Source organism: Chionomys nivalis, chromosome X (assembly GCF_950005125.1).
Source record: "Chionomys nivalis chromosome X, mChiNiv1.1, whole genome shotgun sequence".
NCBI classification, from domain to species: domain Eukaryota; kingdom Metazoa; phylum Chordata; class Mammalia; order Rodentia; family Cricetidae; genus Chionomys; species Chionomys nivalis.
Genome location: NC_080112.1, coordinates 12,614,500 through 12,639,401, shown reverse-complemented (window position 1 = coordinate 12,639,401; position 24,902 = coordinate 12,614,500). Strand labels below are relative to the sequence as shown.

General features: G+C 36.1%; 1 protein-coding gene across 1 annotated transcript; it reads left to right on the top strand.

The window, feature by feature from the left end:
• The first annotated feature begins 21,147 nt into the window (after positions 1 to 21,147).
• On the top strand, positions 21,148 to 24,004 carry LOC130867701 (pre-mRNA-splicing regulator WTAP-like). Its single transcript, XM_057759821.1, has 2 exons — positions 21,148 to 21,671; positions 23,266 to 24,004. Exons 1-2 carry the CDS (start codon positions 21,220 to 21,222, stop codon positions 24,002 to 24,004), a joined length of 1,191 nt encoding a protein of 396 aa, XP_057615804.1. The 5' UTR covers positions 21,148 to 21,219.
• Positions 24,005 to 24,902: the final 898 nt, after the last annotated feature.

Sequence of the window (24,902 nt, the reverse complement as noted above, 5' to 3'; positions counted from 1 at the left end):
CTATGGAATCCTGTGAAAGTAAAATGATCATTAAGTTTCAAGATTACTGCAACCGAATCCCACAGCCAGAAAAGAGGCCGGACACGTGCTTTACATTGACATATATAATATAAGAGGCCACACACAAGTGGGTGGGTAACTTAAAGGCTACTGGTGGTAGGAATTTCTACAGCACTTTATCATAGCAATAGAACAGGAATATAAAAATTATCATATGATTATAAAATATCAGAACTAGTCATTTGATTTCCAAATCTTGGGTTACTCCTGTGATAAGAATGCTTTCCTGAAGAGGACCAAGTAAAAATTGGAAATATGAAGCTCCTCCCTCCAACAGTATTACTAATTACACAAGGGTGGGAACAGAGTGTTAAACAAAGTTCAGGGCTCCTCTAAATTGTATCTGTTATAGATAGAGGATATTGTTAGTATTGCCACTTCTTCCTTACACATTTACAAATGTTTAGCTCTGCCAATGGGCACCTTTACTTTTACAAGCCTTCAGACTTTGTCACAATGAAGAAGACTAGAAGTTCACTTACTTTGGATTCTGAATACTCATTCTTCACCTTTTACTTACTTAGTGGAACTATGTCGTGTTTGAGACATTTATTACCAAGTACTGAAGATACTTACATTCATCTACTATAAATGAAGTTACATCTCATATAGCCATGTACATGTATTTATAGAAAGCCTAAATTTAATACTTAAATAACATGGTACATGATTTGGCTCACATTTACTACAAACCAAAAGATAAAAACTAAGTTTTTGGGAGAATACAAAAGTTACATATCTATATAAAGAAAATAGACCAGCATGATGACTCTGTATGTCCCCAAATGGTAAATTATACCTCTTCCCAGAATGTTTATGTGTTACTTTATATAGCAGGAGATTTAACATATAAGCATGGAATTATTGTCTCTAGATATCTATTTTTTGTTTTCTCCAAGCAAGCACTTTGGTCTTTTGAACATTATAGCCTTAATATTTCTTTCCGGGCTGAGTATCAAAATCATTTCTAGTTTTTTAATTTCTTGTTACTCATAGACATCCAAATATAGTGAAAATCTCTGACTAGGTTTGTCTAAGTAGAGTCAGTGAGAAAGAAAATCGTTTTGTGTGTATATATTTTCCAAGATTTTTATATAATGATTATGCATTCACTTATCACCAGAAACACGGTGATTAGATTATATTGCAGAAAAATATTATTTTCAACAAAATTATAAATCTAAATGAAATATATAGGCATTAGTGATTGAAAAGAGAATGATCTTTTTAGTTTCAGGAGGTCCCATTTGTTAATTGTTTCTCTCAGTGTCTGTGCTACTGGGGTTATATCTAAGAAGTGGTCTCCTGGGCCTATGTGCTTAAGTGTACTTCCTACTTTCTCATCTATGAGGTTCAGTGTGGCTGGTTTTATGTTGAGGTCTTTGATCCATTTGGACTAGAGTTTTATGCATGGTAATATATATGGATTTATTTTCACTCTTCTACATGTTGATATGCAGTTATGACAGCACCTTTTGTTAAATATGCTTTCTTTTTCCAATTTATATTTTTTGCTTCTTTGTGAAAAATCCGGTGTTTCTAAGTGTGTGGATTAATATCCAGGTTTTGGTTCAGTTCCATTGGTACTTCTTTCTGTTCTTATGCCAATACCAGGCTGCTTTTAGTACTGTAGTTCTGTAGTAGAGTTTGAAGTCAGGGATTGTGATGTCTTCAGACGTTCTTTAATTGTACAGGATTGTTTTGGCTATCCTGGGTTTTTTGATTTTCCATAGAAAGTAGAATACCATTCTTTCAAGGTCTGTGAAGAATTTTTCTGGGATTTTGATGGGCATTGCATTTAATCTGTAGATTGCTTTGACATTTTTAGTATGATGTGGAATCCCCTCTGTATGTTGTAGTTAACATTAATGAATAAAGATACTGCTTTGGGCCTATAGCAGAGCTATAGGGGAACAAAGCTAGGTGGGGGAAACTAAGTTGAATGCTGGGAGAGGGAAGGTGCAGTAAAGAGAGAAGCCATGGAGTCACTGCCAGAGACAGATGTGTTGAAACCTTGCTGGAAGACCACCACATCGTGGTGATGCACACAAGAATTGAGATGGGTTAAATTAAGATGTAAGAGTTAGCAAATAGGAAGCTAGAGCTAATGGGCTAAGTCTTGATTTAATTAATATTGCTTCTGTGTAATTATTTTGGGTCTGAACTACTGAGATGCCTGGAACCAACAAGAGGCGTCCTCCTATATCACTATGTTAAATCTATCTACCCAAGAACATGGAAGATCTTTCCACTTTCTGGTGTTTTCTTCAATTTTGTAATTAATAAGTCCCTGTGCTGTTATTTGGGAGTTTTGGTGAGACATAGAAAGACTCATTTATCAAACACACATACATACACACAAACAATAAAAAAAACGAGGACCTGAGTTAGAAAAAGAGCAAGGAGGGAAATATGGAAGTATTTGGAAAGAAGAGAGGGAAGGGAAAATGTTGTAATTATATTATCATACATTTTTTATCTCAAAAGTTTAAAGATATAATTTTAAAAATATAAGGCTTTGGGATGAGATGGCAAATGGAATTAGTCCACAAATAAGATCCCCAGAAAGCTTATGTGCTCAGAGAAACCTCACCAATTACAAATTAAAGTGTATTCATATCTGACCCTGAATTACCTGTTCTAAACAGGAATTATTGTCTCCATATTGTTTCTACTGAGCCTCAGATGAACTTAAAGATTTTGCTAAGGTCTCATAGGTATTATGTGGAAGATGTCGGGTCAAAAATTCATTGATTCCAAACCCACATATTTACTTGCCATACCAACACACACACATGCACACACACACACGCACACACGCACACACACACACATATATATATATATATGTTATAAACAATGAATCTTCTTTTCTCTATCAAGAAATACAGAGGCAAGAAAAAATAGCCTTTTCATATGTTAATTGAAAAGGTATTGAATAATGACAAAAATATAATTTCAATGTTTAGTTGAATGCCATGTTAAGTTGAAAATCTGCTTGTGTTACTGATGTAAAAATTTAAGACAAACATGTTTTATTGGGATGTTCATATTTTATAGAAAATTCTGCATCCATTCAGTGATTTTTGAGAACATACGCTTAGAATGGTAGAGGTCTTACAACCATCTACATGAAACTATGTAGAATTTATCCTCAAAAGAAAGTTATAATCTTTTGTGTGGTAGAACAGGGTAATGATATAAAAAATAGAGTAGTGACATGAATATGTAATAGAAATATTAATAATATATAAAGGAGTACACAGATTGGACAGTCCTCAAGAAGAATCTTTAAAGATTTATTGAATATATTTACATTCATAGCATATGTCAAAAGTGTCTTAAAAAGCATGAAAAATGACACTATCACATTGCATCAAGGAAACTGGAAGATTTATTAGAAAGCAGAGATTCAAGAATGAATGAAATTTAGCCACGACTAAATACATTTCAGAATTATTGGCACCTCTAGTTTAACAAGTTCACTACTGATAAAATGTAAGTTTTGAGGTAAAGTTAGAAATCACAAATGTAAAGGTATATGTGGTCTGTATAAAATTGTATAGTTTATCTAGTAGAAGGAGATTATCTTTCAAAGTGTGGTCATCAGGTACCTATGTATCTGTAATATTTTCCCGAAAATACAAGCCCAGAATGAGTTCATAATTAATTAATTTTACCTTTTTTGTGTGTTGATATTTAGATTTATCACATAATAAAAATGAGGGAATCAAACTGTATAGTAGCAAAAACCAGGAAAGATACCAATGTGCCCAAGTATACTCTGAAACATACTAATCATCTGTATTTCTCAGAGTCAGACTCCCATAACTAAAATGTAAGCCAGTTTTTATTAGGAAATTATGTTTTGAATTAAGTCATGATTGCATTAAATTTATTATTATGAACCCTGAGTATAGGTCTTTTGTATATTTAACATGAACATCTTGAGATGAAAAGCTCAATTCAATGCATGGAAATCACTTCTACTGCAAACTCATGCACAGAGGTTGTCTCCAGAAGAATCATTTCTGTTATTACTTTGTCATTTGCATGAGACACTGTTTTCTTTGAAAAAATAGTTGTAAAAACAACTTGTCTGTAACAGTTGGCAGCCCACTAACTCCACGTAAAACCTAAGAGGGCTTAAAAATGAATTCTAGATGGAAAAAACAGAGTTTAACACAGCTTTTTGCTGTTTGCTGGCAGTGTGCCACAGAAAGATTTTCCTGACTCAGCAGCATGGTTTTAAAACATGGCTTCCTGTGCTGTGCTGTCAGCATGAACTCTGGCTATGAAGCATTTCAAAGGCATTTGTGGACCTGGGTGTTTCTGTGCCCACTAGGGTAGGGAGAAAAGTGGCTGAGACCATGCCTGTGGCTCAGTGCTCCCTGCCTGAGCAGGCAGCAGGATCAGGTCTACTTGGCATCCACAAGCAGAAGAGCATGACGGATTTCTGCTGCCATACAGAGAGATGTTTCCAGACAGTGCAGTGCTTTGCGTGGCAGATTTGGCTGTAAATCAGATAAAAAGGGTTTATGTGCTGCACAGTTATTCTTGGACTTGTACTGCTGAGTGCAGCTCCTGCCTTGCAGCCCCAGAGCTAGCACTGGTGGTGCTTGCTCCATTTTAAAATTGGAAAGAGGCAGAGCCAACATCCAGAGCAGCTGCAACCAAGCTGCTTAGCATTTTAAAAGCTCTTCTAGATAGTAGAGAATTACAGACAATGCAATAAGGACAGATTAAGCCATAAAAGACCTAAAAATGAGTCACAGTGTTGGATAAATGTACATAGGCTTGGTAGAGAGAAGAAAAAGAGTATAGTCATAAAATAAAGTTAATACTTTAAAAAAAGGGTAAAATCTTTAAAGAGACAGAGTAAAGTAATAGAGTAGTAAAAACAAACCATGTAAAAATGGAAAATTCATAGGGAGTCTGGATTTTGTAATTATTTTTTTTTTTTTTTTTAATTTTTGACTGTGAAGGAGCTAAGTACAGAGAGACATTTCATTGTATGGGCTGCTAAGCTAAACCAGAATGTATATTATATAGGTATCTTGACTTCAGAATTTTGGTGTAAGGATATGGTGCTTTGGAAAAGAGGTTCTTCTTTTGTTTTCACAGAAAATGAGAATCTGTGGATTGCTTCTAGACAAATATGGCTTGATAGACCATGACCCCATGAAAGTTCACCATGAACACCCTCAAAAAATTACTTTACACAACTGCTGACTGAGATGAACCTGAGGATACAGCATGAAAGACCTGATTAACTGCACCCCCATACAGCACGAAGCAATTTGGAGAGAAGAAACTACACCCATATTGCCAAATATTGTTTACAAATGTTCTTTTACATTTAAAGGGGGATATGATATAGATATGAATAATTTGCATTGGTATGGATCTTGGTTTGTTGAAGCAAGTTTTAGATCAATCTTGCTATTTGTATATTTCTGCCCTTGATTAAGGTATTGTGTTTGTGTAGTTCATTTGAAAATGTAATGTATAATTAAGAAATGTAGGTTAATAGATAATCATCTATAATAGTTAAGTTTGTAGTCATGTTAGTTAGATTTTCTAGATGTGCATATATATATATTTCAGATAGGCATTCTTCATATCTTTCAAAGACTACAGAATATGGTATTTAAAATGTTTTAATAACTTAGGAGTTTTCATGATAATGAGACACGTCTGTTCCTGCAGCAGTCTAGTTTAGGTACTCATACTAATTTAGAAAAATTAATCAAAATATTTTGAAAGGGTAATAAAATACCACACTATTTTTTAACTGCTGTTAATATGTTTTTCCCTTGTATTTAAACCAAAATGATGTTTTACAAAAGAATGAGTAAGGAACAAATATAAGAATCCAACTGTCATCTATCAAACTATGTATGAAGGAACTTATAGAAAATATTCATACTTCTCTGTGGAAGGATGCTTAAAAGAAATCCTACATTAGCTCAGAATTGAGAAATAGATGGTTATTTATTTAGGGGTAGACTCACAAATCAGAATCCTCTGCTTGAATGGAGATCAGAAACTAAATCCCACAACTGGAAGAGAGAGGTCAGGAAAGAGACCAGACACATGCTCTACATTGGCATATATAGTATAAGAGGAGATACCCCAATGGGTGGGTAACCACTGGTTGTAAAACTTCCTACAACACTTCTCTTATTCATTTGTTTTTTGAAAATAGTTATTTTAGTAGTTTTTTAATTTGTAACTAATATATTTTACTTTGACTTTAGTTTCTAATATAGAAAATATTGTTTGTTCCAGTCCCCACAATAATTTAAAAAAGCATCATAGAGCCTTAAAATTAGAAACTTTAAAAAACTCTGCTATAGTTTAATGTAAAGAGGTTGTGAAGATTAATCTTTTTTTTTTTTTTTTTGGTTTTTCGAGACAGGGTTTCTCTGTGGTTTTGGAGCCTGTCCTGGAACTAGCTCTTGTAGACCAGGCTGGTCTCGAACTCACAGAGATCCGCCTGTCTCTGCCTCCCAAGTGCTGGGATTAAAGGCGTGCACCACCACCGCCCGGCAGATTAATATTTTTTAATATGAAAAACGTTTCCACCAGAGTGGTCTCTGGGCAAATCTGGAGCATTAAAGGGGTCACGGAGAGGAATTGAGGCCAGGCAAAGCACTGATGAAAGTGTGGCCTGAGTTGCAACAGAAAAGGAAGAACAGGCTAAAGCTGAGGGCTGGTACCATGTGGCGGGCTTACAATGCCTGAAGAGCGGCAACTCGGGAAGGTATAGCCTCAGTTGCATTGGAGATCCCAGCATTCTGAAATAGTGGGATGATCACCAAAGACAATGGCAGTTATGAGATGAAACAATTCTGGGCCTATGGGAAAAGCTGTGTGTACTATGGAGGGCAAAATAAAAAAAAAACGTGGAGCTGTGCAAGCACTTTGAAACTCAGAAGATCTTGAGTTCTAAATGCTAGAGACTGAGTTATTTACCTTTCTAAACTTGAGTTTTCTTCACTTTATTACTGTGCCCTAGTTCTTCCATCTTGGAGTAAGAAAGTAACCTACTTTTGAGTTTTACAGAAGCCCATTTTTATATAGGATACACTTTGAAATTTTTATTTATTTACTTATTTATTAAAGATTTCTGCCTTCTCCCCGCCACCACCTCCCATTTCCCTCTCCCTCCCTCATCAATTCCCCCTCCCTCATCATCCCTAAGAGTAATCCGGGTTCCCTGCCCTGTGGGAAGTCCAAGGACCACCCACCTCCATCCAGGTCTAGTAAGGTGAGCATCCAAACTGCCTAGGCTCCCACAAAGCCAGTACGTGCAGAAGGATCAGAAACCCACTGCCATTGTTCTTGAGTTCTCAGTAGTCCTCATTGTCCGTTATGTTCAGCAAGTCCGGTTTTATCCCATTCTTTTTCAGACCCGGGCCAGCTGACATTTAGGCGATGAAAGGAGACAGAGACAAAGACCCACATTGGAGCACCGGACTGAAATCTCAAGGTCCAAATCAAGAGCAGGAGACAGAGCACGAGTAAGGAACTCAGAACCGCGAGGGGTGCACCCACACACTGAGACAATGGGGATGTTCTATCAGGAACTCACCAAGGCCAGCTGGCCTGGGTCTGAAAAAGAATGGGATACACTTTGAAATTTTAAAGAGATTAATTTTTTTTCAAATTAATGTTCAAATATTTTAAGGTGTCAACGTGGCAATTGTCAAGGTTTTTTTATATTATATATATATAATTTTGATAGAAAGTGTGGTCATCTGGGAAGAGGGAGCCTCAACTGAAAAAAAATACCCCCCTCAGATTTGCAAATAGGTAAGTCTCTGGGGCATTTTCTTTTTTTTTTTTTTTTTATTCTTTTTTACTTAAAATTTCCAACTGCTCCCCGTTTCCCATTTCCCTCCCCCTCCTCCCACATATTGCCCCCTCCCCCCGCTCCCCTCCCCCTATCCCCACTCCACTTCTCCTCCCCCTAGTCCACTCCCCCTCCCTCTCGATACTGAAGAGCAGTCCAAATTCCCTGCTCTACATGAAGACCAAGGTCCTCCCACTTCTATCTAGGTCCAGGAAGGTGAGCATCCAAACAGGCTACGCTCCCACAAAGCCAGTTCATGTATTAGGATTGAAACCTAGTGCCATTGTCCTTGGCTTCTCATCAGCCTTCATTGTCCGCCTTGTTCAGAGAGTCCAGTTTCAACCCATGCTTATTAAGGATTGATTTGGGAGGCCCCATCTCATTGTGAGTAGGGCCCCTCCTGTGCTGGTGGTCCCAGGTTTTATAGGAAAACAGTTTGAGCAATGCAGGTAGAGCATTCCAATAAGCAACACCTGTCAGTGATCTGCATTTCAGTTTATGCCTTCAGGTTCCTGTCTTTAGTTCTTGCCCAAACTTCTCTCAGTTATGAACTGTGACTGGAACATGGCTAAGTATACACTTCCTCCATGAGTTACTTTAGGTCATGGTGTCTCATTACAGTATGAATCAATTTAGGACAGAAACTATCAACACTTTGTTATTCTGAAATATTACTATAGCTGTGATTTTTGTGACTGCTGAAAAAATCAAATGTAGATGTTGTTTTTAGCTTCTCATGCTTAGAATAACAATGTTTTATGTTATAAATATTAAACAATTCTAGACTACAAACAAAATTTAAAGAAGGTAGGACTTTCTGTTATAAATAATGATTTTGATGTAGAAACTCCCATTGTTCACTTAAATTACCCATGCAAGGATTTGAACTCATGATATGTCTAACTCTATTAGCTATAAAGTTTTCACCACACTATACTTCTATCCTTTGACTATATATTGGAAAACATAAATAAACATAAATATTTCTTTAACTTTTACTACTTGAGAAGTTACTCTTGATAAAGAGTCTCTTGGGTGCATAAGATAGATTAGTTAATAAAGGAAACTGCTCCCAAGTCTTGTGACCTTTGTTCAATCTCCACATTCCACACAGTAGAATGAAAGAACTGATTCTTACAAGTTTTCCTGTGACCACACACTTATAATTCCCATGTGCCCATACTCAGATGCCACATGTGCACCTACACACAATAAGATAAATATATTTTAAAGAGATCTACCATTTTTCCTTATTTTCTTGATCAAATTTTGCTTTCTTTATAGAAGTCATAAAAGCAGTTTGTTTCTGAGACAAATACACAGTCACCAGAAGTTTCTTACAATGATAACATGATCCTAGAGCATTGTCTTCAATGATTGAAAACGAACAAGCAAAGGTCAAACTATACCTGTATACTCTCTCAATGTCTTGGTTTCTTTTCCATTGCTGTTATGAAATACACTGACAAAACCAATCTAAGGAAGAAAAAGTTTATCATTGCCCATATTTCAAGGTATAATCCGTCATGGTCGGGAAGTCAAGGCAGTGAAAAGTTGAAGCATCTCATTATCACGAATCCATAGGCAAGAAGCAGAAAGGGATTGATGTATGCTACTAATCAACTCTCTTTTTCCACCTACATAGTCCAGGACCAAAACAGCATGGGTGGGTTTTCCCTTCTTAATTAATGTAATAAAAATAATCTCTCCTTTTCTTGTTTAGAGGGCCATGTTCCTAGTAATTCTATGATTCTCTTAAGTTGATAACATTAACCACCACACTCATGAATAAACACACACAGTATAAAGCTTAACTCTATTTCCCCTAGAGCAACAGATAGAAACATATCACCTTATAAAACACAAATGGCACTCACTAGCTTAAATAATTTTACTACATAAAATACTTTTATTACATAAAATATTTTCTTAATTCTTTGCAGCATTGTATAAACCTTACTCCAGATTACGTATCATTCTTCCCATTCTCCGACCTGGTGTTATCTAAAACATCAGTATCAGGTGACAAGAAATTGAATGCCCTAAATTCTGCTGAAGATGAGTTATTGCTAATTAGTTCTTTGAACAGACTGAATGATGAGAGCTTCTTTGAATTTGCAATTCAAGGGAATAAATTTTATGCCAACAAAATCCATAAAGAGTTTTATAGTGTTTGCCTCTATTTGATGCATTGCCTCTTCATTTTGATCAGTTCTCTTTTTTTCCTGACCAGACATATTAGAAGGAGGGAGGAGAGTCAAGAAGATGGCACTGATGCATTTGTTCTGACTGCACATGATGTATATTTCTACTTTGGACAAGTCTATAAATTTTTCTCAGCAAATCTATAATGTGATAGCACCTTCTAGTTTGGACTTGTTGCTCACCCAGATTCAACACATTCATATATTTCAGTAATTGCTAGATTTCATTTTCAGTTTTATACTTCAAACATCCTAGCATTTTAAACATTAGCATAATAGTACATTAAGTAGGACAGGTACATTAATATACATCCATTTTTATGCAAAGATGGACATTGAATTTTTAAATTTCATATGATTCTCAATGATTACTATTTACCTAAGTTTATATGATTCTCATTATTAGAATAACTTGGTACTTGCTGCAGTGTGCATTAGAGGACATTTAGCAATGTCTCTTGCCTCTTTCAGTAGCACACTCACTTTTCTGGCAGACAAAAAGCATCCCCAGATATTGTCAAAGATCTCCTGGGGATCAAATTGCTATTAGCTGATTACCTTTGCCTTAGAATATATGTGATCATCAAATTAAATACTTTTTTTGAGCCAAATTTCCTGGATCAGCATTTATTCACCAACTAAGACTTTGTACAATTCTAGATGTATTTTTGGATTTTTTACTAAATGGTGTCTAAACCGTCTATGCCCACCAGTATAATTATATACTTTTTGTAGTAGTCACACATGATATCACTTTAGTTTTAGCTTACAGAAATAAAGAATTTCTACTTTTTGTTTCTTTTCTTGGATACTATTAAAATAAAGTTTGTAAAATAAAGTTTATTATTTTATTGCTTTATTTTTTAATTGCCATTTCAAATCAGCTCACTGGTGTTACAGGATTTATTTAACTAATAAAAGACAAATGGACAACAGAAGAGGGTCAATTGTTTCTAGTAAGAATTAACCAATGAATTTTAAAGGTTTGTGATTTTTTTCAAGATTTTACTTTTATTCAAAAAAGACAGTATATAAGATCATCATTATCTTACTTTATGATTTTTCCAACCTTTATATTTGTACTTTTGTGGAAGACATGGTCAAGAACACAGAAATTATATATCTAAAATGTGTTCCAATATCTGGTAGAGAAATTTGAAAATATGCTCACTGGTGCCATAGTATAATGAACATCATGGGAGTAACTAACAACTTGCAGACTAGATTTAAGTCTTACTCAAGATGAAACCCATTCCTGGTGTAATTTTTGACTGAGAACCTATGATTAGTCTAGGGGAGAACCCACTATTATTATTTTGTTAAATGTGCATAGTATTACACTGATTCTTGATGAATTATCATTATTCTAATATAAACAGGGAATTTATTTTTGAAGTAGATGTAATTAGCTCAGAAACCCACAACTGTCCAAAAAGTAGAGACTAATAGACTGTGGAATATGCAACACTAAGTGGAACATTTATATCATACTCCTCCACCCAAGACTCAAGGATCATTACAGAAAAAATGCCAGAAAGAGTGTGAGATCAAAAGACACCGGTTGACAAAGAAAAAGTGTCTTCTGGACACAATAGAGTAGCTGCATATATGAACTCAAAATGAATATGAAAGCATGCACAAGTTCTGTACAAGCTCAAGTTAGTCTGATTCCAAGGAAAGAAAAGAAAATCGTTTAAAGTCTGACACCATCCAAGGAGTAATTTATGGCTGCTATAAGGAGTGTTAGTTGTCTTCAATGATACAGCCCCTGGTAAGCTGACAATGGTAGAGCAAAAAAACATATATTCCATAGTATTTGGAACACTAATTGGGCTTGAGGGATTAAAAAAGAGGACACAAATTTGGGGTGTTAAGAAAGGATTTATGTAATAAGAGAGGAACTGGGAAGGAATATGATCAAAACGAGTTGTACAAATTTTTAGATAATTGATAAAATTTACTGTTTGATAAAATTATTTAGATAGTCTAAATTATCTCCATTTACTTTGTGAGTAAATTGATCATAACGCTATTGTCTCTTAATGTTGTAATCTTCAGGACAAGATATTTTCTCACTGTATAAATGATAATCGACTTCTTTACATTACTTACTTACTACTGAATATGTGTTGTTCTTCTCTAATCTGAGTGTCTCATAGCACAATTTTCCCCATCCTACATCCTAGAATACCACAAATACTATTGAGAAATTCTATTATGTTTATTATGTCTTGTCAAGAGAAACTTAAGAATCCAACTACATAAATATGGGCTAGGCATACAAATGAGAAACTGACTTATTTTTCTGAGAATCAATTTATTCATCTTTCTCCTGAAAGTACTGAAATCTCTGACTCCAGAATGAACAAAATGAGGTCAATCAGAAACAACAGCTCTTGGGCCTCCTCCAAGCTGTTACTCCTGAAGAGCTAAAAATATCTGTGACAAAGTCAAGAACAGAAATGCCAGTATCTTCACAAAGTAAAGTCATTCAGAATTCCATCCTGAAGATAGCTGTTGCAACAGTAACATTTTTTAAGAAATTTAAATTCTATTTTAGTCATCATCAGAATAAATAGTATATATACTCATTTATATAATACTAAATACAGCACAAAATAGACTAAAAATAGACTATTTTGTAACTTTATATGAACCTTTAGCACTAAGAAATTTGACAAAAAATAGCAAAGTTTATAGTCTTTTGGTTAAAATTCAATTCCTGAGTATTGATTTAAATTAAATAAGGGGTGTCTCTTTAACAGGACTACAAGCTGCAGATAAATAGACTTTTAAATGGCAGTGTTTAAAGCAAAAATGGTCAGTTCAATAACTAGGTAAGCTTGTTATATCATCTGTTATGATGTGTTTCTTCCCTGAAATGATCACTTGTCTTCATTTTTGCAAAGTTTATTGCTCCAAAAGGTTACCAAAAAGGGCACAAATTGCTATCTGCAACAAATGTTCCAGTAGATTTAATATCACTAGTAAGGCTGTTTCAACACTAGTTTTTGGATTGCTACTGTAGGAAAAAATCATTCTTTCACTATCCTTGTCTTTCATTTTTGAGAGCATATTTAAGCAGTTGAATCAGACAACTTATCTATACTTTTAATGACCAAATCAGAAGCTGAAATCTGTGACCAATGATCTATATATACACTTGACCATTAAGACTGGATGAAACATTGTTGGCTATATCTTGTGTCATACAATTGCACAAAAAACAGAATATAATTATAAGATACATCTATCTAATGATAATGGACATGGGATGAAAAGGTCCATATTACCTAGTTAAGTCTCAGTCACTAGAAGATGATGTTTATAAAAACAAAGGAAAAAATTATGGATAGTTCAAATGCTGGCCTCAAGTTATAGGAGCATATGGTATCTTGATAGCTTTTATAGCATCACATTTTATGTAACATTAAGGTTGATGGTAATTAGCAGTGCCCCTGTTTACAATTTACAAGATATAAATGATTGGTAGAGGAAAAAATAGTAAAAATGTTTTATGAGGTAGTTCAGAGAAATCTTTTGGAAGATGATGAGAAATTCAAAATACCAAAGCCACTTATTTTCTGTAAGTGAAGGTCATTTAGTGATTTTATTGAACATTGTCAACTACTTTTTCATCTTCATCTTGCTTTCTCTCTCTCTTTACTCTTCCTTCATTCATTCCTCCTTTTCTTTCTTTTTCTTCCTTCTATCCCTTCTGTCCTCTATCCCTCTCTCCTTCCTTCCTTCTTTCCTTCCTTCCTTACTTTCTGATTTTCTTTTATTCAGTAGTTGCATTGAACTCACAGGTCTCTTTCTTCTCCTCCAGTGGTGGGATAGCAGGTGCATCCTTGACCCTAGGCATTAGGTACCTTATGTTAGCTCATTTAGTGCATTCTGAAATTTCAATCTAAGCCATTTTTGACATGCAAATTATTAGCATAAACTTAAAATCAGATCAAGTTAAAATGTTGACAAGTAAAGAATTACTGTGGAAGAAATTTGAGAATGCCATGTTTAAAGCCTTCTTGTAAGGGGAGGATTCTCTTTCATTTCCCAACCTCTCAGACCCAAACAGTCACACAGAAAATATATTAATTCTAACATTGTTTGGCCAATAGTACATGCATATTTTAGATAGATATTGCATCTTAAATTAAGCCATTTCTATCAGTATTGTATCACCACAATGTTCAGGGTTTACTGGAAAGGTTCTCCAGCATCTGTCTCCTACTACAGCTATATAGTGTCCCCCCTGACTTCACCTATTCTCTCTCTCTGTTGTGAGTTACCACCTAGCTTTACTCTGCTAAGCCATTGGCTAGAACAGCTTTATTCAGTAAACAATAAAAACAAAATATTTACAGAGGAACATTCCACATCATCTCCCTTTTTCTGTCTAAATAAAAAGTAAAGTTTTAATATTAACATAGTAAAATTACATATAACAAAATAGGTATTGAACAATAATTACAGTTATAATATTTAGTCATCTATCTTTGTGAATCTAAATTTGTATATGTCATTTATCTGTTACAATAGATGATGAAAACTATAATTTTAACTATATATCTTCAACTCCACCAAAGACCCCATTAGGACATAATAATATGTAAGTAAACAGGAAATACAAAGTAAACAGGAAATACATTTTAAGCAACTTCCAAAGCTCTAGAATTGACAAAGACGTTCTGTTACCTGGACAGTCACCCAAAGTTTTTCTGTAACATTGGGGCATCCATCTTAAGCTTACAAGACCATAGCATCCAGCATACTTTTCCATGAAGCAGGAAATTTGAAGATCTGTTCTTATAATGGAAAAGTTCACCAGTTGTTTTCTTCCCATATTTTGGAAAGTTTAGTGTCACTTTTCTGTGGGTCCTGCATGTGCAGTTCACATAGCATTCTATCAAGCAGTCTAGGCAAGAGCAGTTTCTTACCAAAATGGCTAGCCTTGTCACATTGAAGGCAAATTTCATAATGAAATTCTTTGATGCTTATTAACCTCTCTGAAGTAATTGATGCTGGCAGAAACAGACTTGTCTCACTGTTGAGAAGTCTAGGTTCTTAAAATCTTTTAAATGCCATATTCTGTAGGAGTTTGAAAGATTTGAAGAATACCTATCCATCTAAAATATATCTCTGTACATCTAGAAAAATATGATTACAAGTTTTACAATTATAAATGAGTATCTATTAATTTATATTTATAAATTATATGTTATCTTTTTAAATGAGCTGCACAAGCACAATACCTTAAACAAGAACAGAAATATATATACACAGTACAACAAAATCAACCTTAAATATGTATCAATAGCCAAGAACAATAACAAAGTATTTATTTCTATATCATATACCCCTTATTTTCTTTAAGAAATTGACTGTGACCATTAGTCACTTATAATCAACAATTATAAATGTTTATGAAGACATTTATAAACAATATTTTGTAATTTTGTTGCAGTTTTTTAGACTATTTTTTGCTGATTGGAGGCTCTGCAAATCAGATCTTTCATGGAGTATCATGTATTGTTGGTCCATCTCAGACAACACTCCTGAAGCTACCATGGATGTTAGATCACCTGAACCATCACTTCAGGGGGTCTTATTTTGATCAAACCATATTAGCCAGCAAGGAATCTACAGCGTTCTATCCTCTGTGGAAACAAAAGCAGAACTACTTTTCCAAAGTAACATATCCTTAATCTTAAATTTTGAAGTCAAGATACTTTAAAATATATGTTGCTTTATCTTTGCAGCCATCAAAGAAAACGTCTCTCTGTAGTTAGTTCATTCACAGTCAAAAAATTCAAATAAAACACAATAATATACATAATCCAGACTCTTTGTATATTTTGTCTTTATGTGAATTATTTTTTAAACTCTATTTCTTGTTTTTTATTTTTTAATTTTTTTGAGGCCATGTTTCTCTCTGTATCTTTGGCTGTCCTGGATCTTATTCTGGACACCAGGCTGTCTTTAATATCATAGAGATCTGCCTACCTCTGTCTTGTAAGTGCTGGGATTAAAGGTGTATGCCACTATACCCAATTACTCTTTTTTTAAAGGACTTTCTCTATCTTTTTTCTTTTCTGTCTCAAGCATATGTATATTTTTAAACAAACTGTAAACAGTTTAGAGATGTTTTTCCATCTGAATCTGTCTTTACTGTATATTTCTATCTTTTTATGAGCAAATGAGTCTTTAATTTGTTTAGCTATATGGCTAAGATTAAAATTTCAGCTGCCTCCACCTCTCTTGGCCTTTTAATATGGCAAAGGTGTGCTTACTGCCAGCTTTGGAACTGGTGGGTGAGAGTTGTGCTCACCACCTCAACTCTGAAAGCACTGTGTGGCACAGAGGCCTTTTTGGTTTTTGGTCTAAGTTAAAGCTAAATCTTTCATGCAGCACATTGTGCAGCCTGGAAATGTATCTGTATATGACAGCAGGAATACACCATGTTCTCCTACCTGTGCATGCCTAGCAGACAAAATCAGGCTGGTTGCCTATGTAGGGGTTCTGAGAGGCAGACATACACTCAGCTACTTTCCTCCTAACCCCAAGCAGGCATACAAGCACCCAGACCTGATGCCTGTGGCTGCCCACAGAGGTTATCCCCAAAGCTATGGGCACCATTTTACAGTAGTATACTGCTCATTTGTTTCCTGGTCACCTAGACTCAAATAATTACACAGAAACTATATTCATTAAACACTGTTTGACAAATGGTTCATGCATATTTCCAGCTAGCACTTATATCTTAAATTAACCCATCTCTAGTAATCTATGCATTGCCATGAAGCTCATGGTTTACCGGTAAGGATTCCTGGTGTCTATCTCTTTCAGCAGCTACAAGGTGTCCCCCTGACTCCACCTACTCTCTCTCTCTCTCTTTCTATCTCTATTTGGAGTTTCTGTCTGACTTTACCCTGCTAAGCCTTTGAACAGAACAGCTTTATTCAGTAACCAATAAAAGCAATACATATACAGAAGGACTTCCCTCACCACCTTCTATCTACTGGAAAGATTCTCAAGAAATAAGAAGGGAAAATATAAGCTTATCATTTTTAATGAGCTTTGGATATCTCTACTTATTAAATTATGAGATTACCTCTCACTATATAGTCCAAGCTGGCCTCAGACTCACCACTTCCCCATGATATTCTTAAACTCATACAAACATTTTGTCTTATTTCCTGAACTCCTTGGGTTGTAGGCATTCATCATCATTTCTGATTTAAATTTCATTATTGATTTTTTAAAAGACTTATTTTATTTTCTAATTACGTATATATTTTTTGCATCTGTGTGTATGGATGAGCCCATTTGAGTACATATGCTAGTAGAGGCCAGAAGAGGATATAAGATTTCCTTGGTATTAAAATTGCAGGTAGTTGTGAACCATCCAAAATAGTTGCTAGGGACCAAACTCAGGTTCTCTGCAGGACCAACAATGACTTAACAATCAAGTAGTCTCTCCTGCATCCATTTTTGCGTATTTAGTTATAGTGATACAAGTCCTTAGAATAGTCCTTAAAATGTCAGTTTCCAAGGCTCAGTCCACTATACACCTGATTAACACTTAAAAAAAATCATCACTCAGTTTTGAAGCAAATTAGTTCATATTTTATTCTAATTTTGTTCTGTATTCAGTACTTCAAGCCTTACTATCAAATCTTACAGCTGTAATTCTTTATTGTATGTGCAGTGCAAACAATATCCCACAGAAACTTTCTATGAGTCCCAGAAGGGTTGATTTAAATTAAAACCAAAGCTGTGAAATAATAACAAGACAACAGAAGAGGAGTTCTGCAATATTATTTGAATGTCCAAATGCAATATTGACTCTAGGAGATGACTGTGGTACTTTTCCTTTTAAAGATGAAGAAGCAAGTTCAGACACATTAAGTTATTTTCCCAGGGCTATGCATTTGTCCAAGCAAATAGTTAAGGGTTATTTTTTTATTTTTCCTGTTTTTAAATGATGCCTCTTCCAATTATCCACTTACCTAAGAATTCACTCCAGATTTTGTTAATATCTGCAAAACGAAAACATTTTAAATATTTTAGTCATATATTATTTTATTTTAATGTGCCATAATTAAGGGTACAATTAAAAATCATGTTTCTTTTCTATTTTCCTTTTATTGAAGATATAATTGTTCTCACTTAATATTCTTAATTTTGGATTCCCTTCCCTTCATTACTCCTACCTACCTTCCCCCCATCCATATCCACCCCCTTTCTGTCTCTCAACAAGCATCTACAGGATAATTACAAGATACAATGAAATCAGGTAAAACAAAAACACTCACTGGAATAGAAAAAAAGAAAAACAGATGGAAAGTAGACTAAGGAAAGGCATAGGAAAATTGGGGAATCCCATATAAGCAAAACTGGAAACCAGAATATATACAAAAAGGACCTACATGCCAAAAAGAAGAAAGAAAAAATTATAAAATATAAATAAAAATAAGATAACTTTTAATATGGAAAAACCTGACATAAAATTATGAGACAAGGAACTTCTGAAGATACTGTTGGCCATCTGCTGTTGGCCATATAGCCTATCTTTAAGAGTAGTTTCTTTTCCTGATGAGACTCCTTTGGAGAAAAGCAAATTTTCATTTGAAGATGGTTATCAATTGGAGATATCTTCTGGGCTAGGGGTGGGGACATGTGCCCACTTCTTTCAGCTCAAGGAACCCATCTGGTGTAGACTTTTGTAGAACCTCTTTATCTCGGTCTCTGTGAGTCCACATGTGCTTCACTTCTGTTGATTGATAGACCCATGTGTTCTTGTTGTCCTCCACACCCTCTCACTCTTAGACTCTATGACTCCCTTTTGTCCAGTTTCCTGAAACCTGAGGGGAGATATTTGAGGAGACATCCCATTTGGAGCAGAATTTTCAGAATTCTCCCACTCTCTGCATGATGTTTGGCTGTGGATCCCCATATTTGTTCTAATTCAGTGCATGAGGAAGCTTCTCTGATGATGGTTGAGCAAGGCACTGATCTATTTTATTATTGCTGCATTCTTGGGAACAGTAGTATTTATTTACAAATAAAGATACATTTACTTCTCCACTTCCTATTTGCATCCCCTTAATCTCCTTCAGTTGTCTTATTCTTTCGAGTTAAGACTTCAAGTACTATATTGAATAGTTGTAGATAGTGTTGTCAACCATATTCTATTGCTTGCTCTTGTTTTAGGGTAAATGATTTAAATGGTTCTTACAATTTAAGTTGATGTGAACTATGGGCTTTCTGTAAATTGCCTTTATCATGTGGAGGTATGTCACCTATATCAATGATATCTCTAGAAGTTTTTTGTTTTTTTTTTTACACTGCTTGGCCCATTAGCTCTAGCCCTTACTGGCTAATTCTCATATCCCGATCAACCCATCTCTAATAATCTATGTAGCATCAGTCTTACTGGGAAAGATTCAGCATGTCCGACCTGGCAGCTTGCTTCATTGCGTCTGCTCTGGAGAGGAGCTGCATGGCATCTGAACTCACTTCCTCTTCCTCCCAGAATTCTGTTCTGTTTACTCCACCCACCTATGTTCTAACCTATGAGGGCCAAGCAGTTTCTTTCTTTATTTTTTTTATTAATTAATTAATTTATTTAATTATTAAAGATTTCTGCCTCTTCCCCGCCACCACCTCCCATTCCCCCCCTCCCCCAATCAAGTCTTCCTCCCTCCTCAGCCCAAAGAGCAAGCAGGTTTCCCTGCCCTGTGGGAGGTCCAAGGACCACCCACCTCCATCCAGGTCTATTAAGGTGAGCATCCAAACTACCTGGGCTCCCACAAAGCCATTACGTGCAATAGGATCAAGAACCCATTGCCATTGTTCTTCAGTTCTCAGTAGTCCTCATTGTCCGTTATGTTCAGTGAGACCGGTTTTGTCCCATGCTTTTTCAGACCCCGGCCAGCTGGCCTTGGTGAGTTCCCGATAGAACATCCCCATTGCCTCAGTGTGTGGGTGCACCCCTCGCGGTCCTGAGTTCCTTGCTCGTGTTCTCTCTCCTGCTCCTCCTTTGGATCGTGAGACTTCAGTCCAGTGCTCCAATGTTGGTCTCTGTCTCTGTCTTCTTTCATCGCCTGATGAAGGTTAATATTCGAGAGGATGCTTATATGTTTTTCTTTGGGTTCACCTTCTTATTTAGCTTCTCTAGAATCACGAATTATAGTCTCAATGTCCTTTATTTATGGCTAGAAACCAAATATGAGTGAGTACATCCCATGTTCCTCTTTTTGGGTCTGGCTTAACTCACTCAGGATAGTGTTTTCTATTTCCGTCCATTTGTATGCAAAATTCAAGAAGTCATTGTTTTTTACTGCTGAGTAGTACTCTAATATGTATATATTCCACACTTTCTTCATCCATTCCTCCATTGAAGGGCATCTAGGTTGTTTCCAGGTTCTGGCTATTACAAATAATGCTGCTATGAACATAGTTGAGCATATACTTTTGTTGTATGTTAGGGCATCTCTTGGGTATATTCCCAATAGTGGTATTGCTGGGTCTAGAAGTTTTATTCTGAAGGACCGTTGGGTTTTCTTAAAGACATTTTTTTGCATCACATGAGATAATCATGGGTTTTAAGCTTTCAATCTGTTTATGTTGTAGATTACATTTATTGTTTTCTGCATGTTGAACCATCCTTGCATCTTTGTGATGAAACCTATATAATCATACTGAATGATCTTTTTGATTTATTCTTGGATTTACTTTGCATGTATTTTATTGAGATTTTTTTGCATCTATGTTCATAGGAGAAATGAGTTTATAATTCTTTTTTTGTTGGGTCTTTAAGCATTTGGGGTATTGGGGTAACTGAGGCATTATAAAGTGAATTGGAAAATGTTCCTTCTGTTTCTATTTTGTGAAATAATTTGAAGTGTACTGGCATTAACTTTGTTTTGAAAGTATTGTAGAGGCCATTTTGTGGCTGCGAGACCTGCAAATAAAGGCTAGCGCCGGGGCTGCAGTGGGAGGAGCGCGGGGTGGGGGGGGGGGGGCGGCGGCGCGGCCTCGGCATGTGTGACTGGTGGCGCCCCCGAAGCCTCGGGCTGGAAAGGGTGCAAGATGACCAACGAAGAGCCTCTTCCTAAAAAGGTCCGTCTGAGTGAAACAGATTTCAAAGTTATGGCACGGGATGAGTTAATTCTGAGATGGAAACAATATGAAGCATATGTTCAAGCTTTGGAGGGAAAGTACACAGATCTCAATTCAAATGATGTGAATGGCTTAAGGGAATCTGAAGAAAAACTAAAGCAGCAACAGCAGGAGTTTGCACGCGGAGAAAACATTCTTGTCATGCGATTAGCAACCAAGGAACAGGAGATGCAAGAGTGTACTACTCAAATCCAGTACCTCAAGCAAGTCCAGCAGCCCAGTGTTGCCCAACTGAGATCAACAATGGTAGACCCAGCCATCAACTTGTTTTTCCTAAAAATGAAAGGTGAACTGGAACAGACTAAAGACAAACTGGAACAAGCCCAAAATGAACTGAGTGCCTGGAAGTTTACGCCTGATAGGTAAACAAATCATACTCCCCAGTCAAGACTTCCCTGACAGTCCCACCTCGAGAAAGCTGTGGTGGGACAGCCAAGTACTCGTTTCCACACTAAGACTCAGACTTTTTGAGCCAAAAAAGCCACATTCTTATACTGCCCAGCTTGTAATGGTTAATGTAAAACTTACCAGATGAACCTTGTGTTTCAGCTTTTCTCTTCCCCTTCCCCTTGCTTCAGAGGCCTGATGCCGTCGGACTATTCCGAAGAAGAGGCCACCTCCGAAAAATTCCCCTTCTAGAACATGTAGATAACTTGAGAAATGTTTCTGTTTGAAGAAAATAGAGGGGAAAACAGAAGTCTTAAGTCTGTGGCACGCTGTGTCTTCAGACAGTTTGGAGGATTGAAAACCTAGAGGTTTTAAATCATGAATTGAACATGTAAAATTCCAGTAAAATATAAAAATGGAATATGCATCGCTCTTAACCTTGAGCATAGTGACTTATAGACACTGTACATCAGTTTTGCCAATAAGACTGTGGACTTCATGATTGTTGAACTACTGGGTCAAAACTCAATGAGGTGATTTTGCTTTTAAAGGGTTTACATTCTAAGAACCAACTTCTAATAGCCGTGAGACAATCAAGCCATAGCTACCAGTATAAGTAGAGCATATATTTATCCATTAGCTCTCAGCTCTATATTACATAATGGACCCTTAAATATGTGGTTTTTATCAATGGTTTGTTCTTTGAATGGTTGTGGAACTGTAGATAACCTTACCTTAACTGAGGACTGTATAAACGTGAAGGTGTGGTCTCACTCTTCAGGTTTAAAACTGTTGGAAGCATTATAAACATTCGTTTTATAATTAGATTGTATAAGGTATTGGCTGTGATGAGACTCAACGTTATTCAGTAAACCCTCATCTCATTCAGCAGGCACATGTTAAACAGCATTGTCGTTGGTGTTAAATGGGGGAATGTGTTCCTTCATTGTATTTGGGCCTTTTGTATTGAATTCTTGATATTAAATTAAATGTGCCTTGAAATAGTTGGGTTTTTTTTTAATTCAAGGAATACTCTGATAATTTTGTTATACTCTTTATATTTTACTTTGGGGGGTTATGGAGAGCAGTCAAGACTTTGAAAAAATTATCCCGTGCTCTTCAAATTCAAAGTGAAGGAAAAGGCTGTCTCATTTAAAAGACTTTATTCCAGGTGGTATAAAAGAAAAGAGACTTGGCATTTGGCCCCAGGATATTGCAATAGACCATAATGTGGGACAGTCTCACAAGGTACCTGCCAGAAGATTGGGGAAATAATGTGTTGGAACTCTGGGCTGGCACAAGTGAGACTTTCTGTGAATTGAAAAAAGGTATAGTGATCATTCTAGCAAGTTCATTTGCTCATTTAGATAAATGAGGCATTATATTCTTCATGCTTCCATCCAAACCTGGAGGTGAATTTTTTTCGTCTATAAGTCACCAGTTTGAATTTTCGCTTGGTGATAATGGAGTCTGAGATGAGTAGAAGATAAAAGTTCCAGCTTGTCCCAACATTTAAGTGCAGTTTTAACAAGGGTGACTTAAGTTCTCTCTTAATCGTTCAAATCAATTCCAAACAGGCAAAAAGTTAATGGCGAAGTGTCGAATGCTTATTCAGGAGAACCAAGAGCTTGGAAGGCAGCTGTCCCAGGGCCGTATTGCACAGCTTGAAGCAGAGTTGGCTTTACAGAAGAAATATAGTGAGGAGCTTAAAAGCAGTCAGGATGAACTGAATGACTTCATCATTCAACTTGACGAAGAAGTAGAGGGTATGCAGAGCACCATTCTAGTTCTTCAGCAACAGCTAAAGGAGATGCCACAGCAGTTGGCGAAGTACCAGCAACAGCAGTCTCAAGCTTCAGCTCCAAGTACCAGCAGGACTACATCTTCTGAACCTGTAGATCAGGCAGAGGCCACAAGCAAAGACTGCAGTCGTCTGGCAAATGGACCAAGTAATGGCAGTTCCTCCCGCCAGCGGACGTCTGGGTCTGGATTTCACAGGGAGGGGAACACAACTGAGGATGACTTTCCTTCTTCTTCAGGGAATGGTAATAAGGCCTCCAACAGCTCGGAGGAGAGAACTGGCAGAGGAGGTAGTAGTTCCATAAACCCACTCAGTGCAGGCTATGAAAGTGTAGACTCTCCCACGGGCAGTGAAAACTCTCTCACACATCACTCAAATGGTACAGACTCCAGTCATGACCCTCAAGAGGAGAAAGCAGTGAGTGGGAAAGGTAACCGAACTGTGGGTTCCCGCCACATTCAGAATGGCTTGGACTCAAGTGTAAATGTACAGGGTTCAGTTTTGTAATATTTTTTCCAGCAGATTTTTATACAGTGTCATTAAATTTGGGGAGAGGATGCTGTCAAAACTTAATGCATACTTTTGTCACAATTTGCCTTTTTGTGGGTGTGTTTTTGTTTGATTTCTTTTTTTCTTCCTTTTTTTTATTGCTTCAATACCTCTGCCACTTTGAAAATCGTAACAGTTAATTACTTTGAACGTTGCTAAAAGAACATTTGTGTAGGGTCAAGTTATTTTTATATGAGTTAATGTGAAGTTGTAAATGGGAATCTATAACAATGATGTCTGTATAAATCTGTCTATCTAGAAGCTGTGCTGTGTAAGGGCATTCTTCTCATGCTGTTATATACTTATGCACCATTCAGACTTGTTAGAGTAGATGTGGGTTAGGACTGCCAAGTTTGCCCAGTACAGTAGTTTTTATCACTAAGAAGTTGGACTTGGAGTCTTATAGTAGTTTCAGTGTTAGATAGTTTTTCCACCATACATCTGTGCATTCATCTTTAGGTGACCGAATGTTTAAGAAATCTGTGTGCATAGTTACTAAGTTTTTATGAGCTGTTGTGTCCTGTTAATGCATATTGCCCTGTGACTCCAGTATATCTCACCTGTACTGACCAAACCTAAATAAAAAAATTTTAATATGAAAGTATTGTAGAATTCTTCACTAAAACTATCTGGCTCTTTTTTGCTTTTGTTTTGTTTTGTTTGAGTTGGAGACTTTTAAGTACTGTTTCCATCTTACTGAAGCTTATTGTTTTTTTCCATTTATTTGATCCTGACCTAATTTTGCTAAGTGGTATGTATCTAAGAAATTATCCATTTACTTTAGATTTTCAATTTGGTGGAGTTCAGTTTTTTAATGTATATATTTATTACTCTCTGTGTTTCCTTGATGTCTGTT